We start from the raw sequence: 8,090 nt of genomic DNA, 5'->3' as shown, positions 1-8,090 counted from the left end.
ATTGAACAAGTAGAAGACAGAGATTAAATTATTCTCATCTAATAGCATTCAATTGACTAATTTTTATAAAATAATAACCAAATCAAACAAAATTTAATATTTTAAACCATAAAAAGAAGAATATGAAGTTGGTGAAGGAGTTATTGGTAATTCAACATATTTCTCATTAAAAGTATTTAATTTACCTTCATTAATCCATTTTGTTTTTCTTTGATCTATAGAAGAAATATATCGTTGTAAGCCTAATTGAAACATTGATAATAATAATTGTTCTCCAAATACATGAGCATTTCCTTGAAGTAATAAACATTCTGTTAAAAGTACTTCAAATACTGATTCATCTACATTAATTTCTCCAGCTATTTCATGTTTAGAAGCTAAAACAAATTCTCTTACTCTTGTCATAGCATGAGGTGAAGCTGTTCCAAATTGGTTTAATATAATTTTACTTATTCTTTCTTTTAATAATCCATATGAATAAAATTGTAATTTTTTATATGCAGTACTCTCAGGAAATTTGTATCGATAGACGATTTTATTTTGTAATAAATATTGAAACTGGAATAATAATGGTATCATCTGACTTCTTTCCATGTCTATCACTTTATAATTCTTTACATTTTACTATTTCTTTTAATTTGTTTAACTACTTTAAATTATATTCAAGTTAAAATCAGTGTTTTTTTCTTTAAAAAAATATAAATAACAAAATAACTTTGAAGTTTGAATTTTTTATTCTAACTTTGGTGGTTCAAACATAAATACTATCCTCCCTCTTATACAATCTGTTAGTATTTCTCTTGCTGCTTTGTGAGTGTCAAGTCTTCCAGCTTTTCCTGTGATATAATTCTTTTTCTGTGCATATGCTTCAACAAATTCCATTACTGTCATATTTGGGGTTAGTTCAATTGAATATATTTTATCAAGTGGTAATCTTTCTAAGAAAAATCTTACAATACTATATGGTTCTCTTAGTTGACTTAATGGATAAATTCCACAAATCACTTGAATCAATTGAGATTGATTTATCATTGGAAACATCATTCCTGGACAGTCAGCAAGAGTAATATGTTTATTCATATTATACGTTTGAAGATACTTTGTTCTCCCGGGATGAGATGAGACAGAAGTAACTTTCTTACCAACAAGCCAATTTAAAAGTGATGATTTTCCAACGTTAGGATTTCCAATTAAACCAACAACTAATTTCTTTTCTTTAGGTTTTATCTTTTTTGAATCTTCTTCTTGTTCAATTGGTTTTTCTTCTTCTTTTATTTCTTTAGATGGTTTTAATTCCATTACAAAATTTTCAAAATCTTGTAGTGTTGTTTTAACATAACTCTTTTCACCTCCTTCTTTCTTCTTTTCATTTCTAATACTTTCGAGATCCCAGTCTTCAGTCCTTCCTTCAATTGCTTGATTTGTTTTTACATAAAGAGTTTTAACTCCAAATTTTTTTAAAAAGTATTCTTGCCATTCTAATACAATCTTTTCATCAACTAAATCACTCTTGTTCAATATCACCCCAAATCCTTTATTTAAGCTTTTAATCCATTCTGCAACTTTTCTGTTAAATTGAATACATCCAAATCTAACATCAACTATCATTAAAACAACTTGAGACCGTTCAACAACTCTCCATAATTGCCTCCATGTCTCTAAGTTACTTTCAAAATAATTTATATTTTTGGGATGTTCATCAATAATTTTTGTTATCCATTCTTCAAAAATCACTTTTTCATTTTGATCTAATTCTTCAGCAGTCATACTATAGTTCCATGGTGGTCGAGTGATAATGTCAAGTTCTTCACCAGTTATATCAAACAATGGAATAGCTCTTCCATTTACTCGTTTTGTTAAGTCTATTGGGAAATCTGCTAATTTCTTACGTTCATCAATTTCTTCTTTAGTTTCCATTCCAAGAAGTTTTGGTCTTAAATCTCTTTTTGTTGCAAAAATTTGTTCTTTCAATTTTGTTTTTGTTTTAGACACTAATTCTTCTTCTGTTTGAACGTTTTTCTCAGTTTCTTTTTCTGACACTTCTCTCTTTCTTTCTCTTCTTTCACTTAGTTGCTGTTTTTTTTGTTTTCCACTAAAAGGTCTTTTATGACTGCTTTTCATTCTTTCTTTTTATTTTTGAGATTGTTTTTTGGGTATTTGTTTCGTGATTATTGACAAGTGAATAGTCAAGATTATTTAAGAACTTACTTAATATGATAAAAATATAGATAATACTTAGTTATGTTTCCGTTTGTAATTCTTATAAAAAATTTTTTCTTATAAAACTAATTACTGATTCATAGGACTGTTGTTAGAAGTCCATATTTTGAAAATCAAAAAGACAGAATCAAGAAGCAACTTGAAGAAACAAAAAATACTATGGCAAAAAATGTTGAAATGATGACACAGAACATTGCTACAGCAGAAGAATTAGAAGTCCAATCAAATGAGATGTCAATAAATGCTCAACAATTTAAAAAACAAGCAATAGTATTGAGAAAAACATATTGGTGGAAGAATTTCAAGGTTTGTTTTTTTCTTTTCTTAGTCAGTTATAAATAGAAAAAAATAGATTGACACATCATCAGCTTTGGTTACTTATTATTATTTCTTTAATATTAGTATTGTGTTTAATTGGTGGAATAGTTACATTAGCTGTAATTAACCTGAAATGATTATGTGAGACTTAAATTATATATTCATTCTTAAACAAGGTGATTGTAATATTTATTTCTTCTTTTCAAATAATATTTCTTCTTCATAGTCTAAATCATCATCAAATTTATCTAAAGGAATTGTTTCAATTGGTTTTTCAATAACTCTGTTATTCTCATTATTTGGTGTTGATGTTGTATCACTTGTTAGATGGTTTTCATCTTTCTTTGCAGACTTTCCAAATGATGGCGTTCTTCTTTTTGCTTTTAACTCTTCCAATTTAGGAACACCATCATTCTGTTTTTGTTCAAACATTTGAGATAATCGGGCAATTCGTGATTGGGTTCTCGACATTTGCTTTTTTAGTTCTACCTATAAAATTAGAATAACTCTAAAAACAAAAAATAGAATAACCAATAGAATAAAAAACAAAAATAAAAAATAATTTAAATTTTGTTATTTAAATTTTGTTATTTATAAAATGAATTGTTATATAAAAGAATCTTTAAATCTTGTAATCATAACTTGAATCTCAGCAAAAATTAAGGGAATATAAAGAAAGTGATCAAAAAGAATGTACATATATTAATGGATAAGAAAGTAGAACAACCAACGATTGTTATTGATGTTGGGGAATCAAATAATCATGAAAAAGCGTTTGACGTTATCAGTCCATGTCTCCAAATCAATCCAATTAATCTCACATTTAAGCACATTAGTTATTCAATCAATACCTTTGAAATAAATAAAGATTTCTTTCATCATCTTTCTTTTCCAATAAAATTAACAAAGAAAGTAATTTTAGATGATGTTAGTGGATTTATAGAAGCAGGGGAGTTAGTTGCTTTAATGGGAGGAAGTGGTGCAGGGAAATCAACATTATTGGATATTCTTTCTGGCATTAATAAGCGAGGAAATATAAGTGGAGAAGTATTAATTAATAATGAAGATGTAAAAAAATATAAAACATCAATTGGATATGTGTCACAAACTGATTATCTAAAAGGTACACAAACAGTAGAAGAAGCGTTAGAGTTCTATATCAAATTAAAAGCACCACTTTCAAGTAGACAGAATGAAAGAAAGATGATTGTTAAAGAAGTATTAGAAGTATTAGACCTTACTAAAATCAAAGATTCTTTAATTGGGACAGAGAAAAGAAGAGGAATTAGTGGTGGAGAAAAAAAAAGAGTATCTATTGGTTGTGAATTAGTAACTGAACCAGGTATAATGTTTCTTGATGAACCAACTACTGGATTAGATTCATTTAGTTCATTAGCTGTTGTTAATGCATTACAAAAAATGGCACATAAAGGAACAACAATTATCTGTACTATTCATCAACCAAGACCATTAATATTTCAAAAGTTTGATAAGATTATTATGTTAAATCATGGTCATATGATGTATTTTGGTCCACCAAGTGGATGTAAATCATTTTTAAAAGAAGCTGGGTTTGAAACAGAAGATAATGTTGCTGATGCATTAATGGATGCTGGTGCATATGAATATGGGAATGACCAAGGAAGAGAATTATTAGCAGAGAATTTTGGAGGAGAGAAAAAAAGTATTCAACAAGTATTTGAAAAAAGAAAAACAATAATAGTTAATGAGATTGAAGAAATAAATTCTGCTGATTTAGAAAAAATGAAGAAAAAAGTAGGAAGACCAGTAGGATTTTATGAATTGATTAAAAGATTAATAATCTCAGATTATCGTGATCCATCACAAATTGTTGGTCAAATCTTTGCAAAAATATTTTTTTCATTATTAATTGGATCTGTCTTCTTTAATATTCAGAATGACCAACAAGGAATGAGAGATAAAGGAGGTGTTCTCTTTTTTATTGTCACTTCTCAAGCAATGTCATTAATGGATTATTTAATTCAATTTATAGAAGAACGAACATTAATGAGAAGAGAATCAGGAAAAGGATTATATAGTATTACATCTTATTATTGTGCATATATTCTACATTCTATTCCATTTTTAGTCTTTTATCCAACATTATATTTAGCTATTGCTTATCCAATGCTTAATCTTCGTTCTGGTTTTGTTAACTTTTTATGTATGTGGGGAGCTTTGGTATTGACAACCTTCACTTCACAAGGAATGTATTATACAATTGCAGCAATATCACCAAGTATTACAGTCGCACAAATTATATCACCTATTGTTATAGTAATTTTGATGATTTTTACAGGATTCTTTATACAAAAAGATAATATTATTGGATTTTGGTTATGGGCGTATTATCTTTCTTATTTAAGATATGCATTTGAATTAGTAATGTTAAATCAATTTGATGACATCCCTCTTTTTTGTCAACCTGATGAATTAGTTGGTGGTCAATGTCCATATACAAGTGGTAGACAATACTTAGACTCTTTACAAATTACTTCTTCAATTCTTGTTAATTATTTTGTACTTGCAGGATTTTGTATTGCTTTTAATGTCTTTGTTCTTATTGCACTTCATCTGTTTAATAAAGAAAAGAGGTAATATATAACTAAATATTATACTATAATTTATTATAAATTAAATTATTATGTTAAACCACGTCATTCCATTCACTTTTCTTTCTTTTTCCATAAAAAATGCAACAAAAAACTAGAAAAACCTAAAATGAGCCAACCAGTGGAAGATGTTCTAAAAGCAATTTCTGTATTATACTCACCACAACAAATACCTGAAGAAACAACAAAAGCAGATCAGTATTTACAAGAATTTATGAAAACTAAAGAAGCATGGCAAGTTATTCCATTGTTATTAACAAGTGAACCAAGTGTTGCATTTTATCAACAACGAATTTATTATGGAGCAATTATATTAAAGAAGAAAGTGTGTTATAATTTCAAAGAAATAGAGAATTTTGATGAATTATTTAAATTTATATTAAAGTGTTTATCTGTATATAAAAATCAAAAAATGATTACATCTCATCTTGCACAATCATTAGCAGCGTTATGCGTCCAGTCAAATTCATGGAATGATTATTTCCCTTTAATTATACAAAATTTCCCTATCACTGATACTTCAAATATTCCTGTTTTATTATTAATGTTTTCTTCAATAGCTGAGGCAAATAAAAAATTACCATTCGCAAAGAAAGAATATCTTTATTCATTACATGATAATTTAATTCATACATCACCAACAATACTTGATTTTATTCAACGTTCATTTGTTTTATTTCCAGGAAATGCTTTAGACTGTTTTAATAGTTGGATTCAAAACCTTGATATTTCTATTTCATTATTAAATCAATGTCAAATTATTCAAATGATTTTCGAAGGAATTAAACAAAAAAATTTAAGAGAACGTTCATCAGATTCATTTTATTATTTTATGAAGAAAATTCGTTCAATTAATGAGAAAACAACTGATGAAGAAGTTGGAATATGTATTAATATAGTTCAATATGTTCTTAAACAATTAATAACAAATATATCTTCCATTGTTCAAACAACTCAAGGAGATATTGAAGATTTTGAATGGGTAAGTGATTTTTATTGTTCTTTAGGATTTGTATTAACAACGTATATTGATAAAATTGATTCTAATCAATTTATTATGTATTATAGACTATTAGATCAATTCACTTGTATTAGGTCTATTCGAAATATAACAAGAATCACTGACGTTGTTGTTGATTTAACTGACTTTCTTAATGAAACAGCACATGAAAGTATGAGAGAGAAAATATGTTTTGCATTAACAGAAACATTTGTTTCAATGTTTGAACATGTTTTAAGAGTACAAACACCTTTAATAGATAATGGAGATCAAGAAGAACTTCTTGATTTTATTGATTTTAGAAAAGATGTTATTAGTGAGTTTGTAAGAAGGTCATGTGATATTGTTCCATGTCCATTATTATTAGATACAATCTCATCTATTTGTGTTTCAACAATACCAAATCAATTAGATATTGCAGAAGCATCATTGTTTTGTTTTAGGTCTTTAGCAAGAGTATTAAGTGAATATAAATCAGAAATGGTATTATCTATTCTTCAATCTATTGTTAAAATTGAATCAACTAATCTTCATTTTCTTCATACTTCAGTATTTTGTGTTGGTAGATATTGTGATTGGATACATAATTATGCACCTACATTTGCACCTACTGCTCTTCAGTATATTCTTAAATATATTAATATTCCTGAACTTATTGAACCAGTAGCAATTTCATTTGAAAATATGTGTGATGGTTGTGCTGTTGATTTTATTCCATTAATCGATGTAATCTCACAAACATTCTCATCTGTTTATCAACAAATGCCACAATCATGGAAAGTTGGTGGAGTTAATGGGTCATTTAGTAGTTTAATAAATGGTTATTGTTTAGTTTTAGAAAAACAACCATTTGAAATTAAACTAAAATATATAGAAACATTTATCCCACCACTCGTTAAATCATTATCTCAACCAATATCACCTGAATTAATGACAGCGCTTATTGGAATATTAACTTCATGGTTTGACTCTGGTGTTAAATTAAATTTACAAAATATTACTATCTCATTTTTACAAAAGTATGATGTTATTCCTACTCTCTTTAGACTAATGGAATTTGCTATTCAAAATAAGAATGAGTCATTAATAGAAGATATTGCTTCTTGTATTAGATATTTGTTCTTCTTTATTGGTCCATCTATTGTAGATTTCACTCAAACAATTTCTACTCAAATGGTTCAATGGTGGCAAAATACTCATTTAGCCTCTATTGTTAAAATGTATTCTTTCCTTATACGAGCTCTTAAACGTGAAGATGATCGCTCTCATAACCCCTTATGTAAAAATTATTGCTTTACTTTTATTCCACCGGTTCTTGACACAATATTTCAATTTGTTCTTGTTCAACCAAAAAGTAGTTATACTGATGTTATTACAGAATGTTTTATTATTATTTCTCAATTACTTGACAAATATCCATTAGAATTCTCTGACTCAGTCCTTCAACAACGATTTATTCCATGGTCATTAAATGTGTTAGATACAATGAGCGGTGAAACTTTTGGAACAGTAGTTGATTCAATGATTCTTTTCTTCCACTCCAACCGAAGTTCATATTCAAATACTTATCTTCAAAATGAAGGAGAAACTTTAATAAGAAGTTTATTATCAAATGCCCGTAAATTTACAACTAAAACAAAAAGGGAGAAAGTTATTGATTTAATGAGTTTGTTATACGAACAAAATCCAGAACTTATTTCTCATAAAACGTCATTAGTAATTCAGAACGAATATAATTTCCTTCCAATTGAAATCATAAATTCATTTGCAAGTATAAAAATGAAAAAGACTGATTATCAATACCTATTAGATGACTTCTTTTATATTTGCAGAGAAACTGCTTAACAAGTAATTTAGACTCTTTCTTTTATTTTTTTAAATTAAATCCATTCTTCTTTTAAACCATGAAAAATAATAAA

At 27.3% G+C, this 8,090-nt stretch overlaps 6 protein-coding genes across 6 annotated transcripts; 3 read left to right on the top strand and 3 right to left on the bottom strand.

Annotated features, from left to right (window-relative positions):
• Window positions 1–93: 93 nt before the first annotated feature.
• ENU1_029020 (hypothetical protein) lies at window positions 94–602 on the bottom strand (the record flags this gene model as incomplete). The annotated part of the gene is made up of 1 exon (XM_008857242.1): window positions 94–602. Exon 1 carries the CDS (start codon window positions 592–594, stop codon window positions 94–96), a length of 501 nt encoding a protein of 166 aa, XP_008855464.1. The 5' UTR covers window positions 595–602.
• Window positions 603–732: 130 nt separating this feature from the next.
• On the bottom strand, window positions 733–2,121 carry ENU1_029010 (GTP binding protein, putative; the record flags this gene model as incomplete). Its single annotated transcript, XM_008857241.1, has 1 exon — window positions 733–2,121. One exon carries the CDS (start codon window positions 2,119–2,121, stop codon window positions 733–735), a length of 1,389 nt encoding a protein of 462 aa, XP_008855463.1.
• Window positions 2,122–2,303: 182 nt separating this feature from the next.
• On the top strand, window positions 2,304–2,675 carry ENU1_029000 (hypothetical protein; the record flags this gene model as incomplete). Its single annotated transcript, XM_008857240.1, has 2 exons — window positions 2,304–2,526; window positions 2,589–2,675. Exons 1-2 carry the CDS (start codon window positions 2,380–2,382, stop codon window positions 2,673–2,675), a joined length of 234 nt encoding a protein of 77 aa, XP_008855462.1. The 5' UTR covers window positions 2,304–2,379.
• A 52-nt stretch (window positions 2,676–2,727) lies between these two features.
• ENU1_028990 (hypothetical protein) lies at window positions 2,728–3,009 on the bottom strand (the record flags this gene model as incomplete). The annotated part of the gene is made up of 1 exon (XM_008857239.1): window positions 2,728–3,009. One exon carries the CDS (start codon window positions 3,007–3,009, stop codon window positions 2,728–2,730), a length of 282 nt encoding a protein of 93 aa, XP_008855461.1.
• Window positions 3,010–3,243: 234 nt separating this feature from the next.
• ENU1_028980 (ABC transporter, putative) lies at window positions 3,244–5,157 on the top strand (the record flags this gene model as incomplete). Its single annotated transcript, XM_008857238.1, has 1 exon — window positions 3,244–5,157. One exon carries the CDS (start codon window positions 3,244–3,246, stop codon window positions 5,155–5,157), a length of 1,914 nt encoding a protein of 637 aa, XP_008855460.1.
• Window positions 5,158–5,280: 123 nt separating this feature from the next.
• ENU1_028970 (nuclear transport receptor, putative) lies at window positions 5,281–8,016 on the top strand (the record flags this gene model as incomplete). Its single annotated transcript, XM_008857237.1, has 1 exon — window positions 5,281–8,016. The coding sequence occupies one exon, from the start codon at window positions 5,281–5,283 to the stop codon at window positions 8,014–8,016; it is 2,736 nt and encodes a 911-aa protein (XP_008855459.1).
• Between the last annotated feature and the right edge of the window lie 74 nt (window positions 8,017–8,090).

Source organism: Entamoeba nuttalli (assembly GCF_000257125.1).
Source record: "Entamoeba nuttalli P19 unplaced genomic scaffold asmbl_2501, whole genome shotgun sequence".
Lineage (NCBI taxonomy): Eukaryota > Evosea > Mastigamoebida > Endamoebidae > Entamoeba > Entamoeba nuttalli.
The sequence above is the reverse complement of the archived record's forward strand: the minus strand, read 5'-3'. Positions and strand labels throughout refer to the sequence as shown.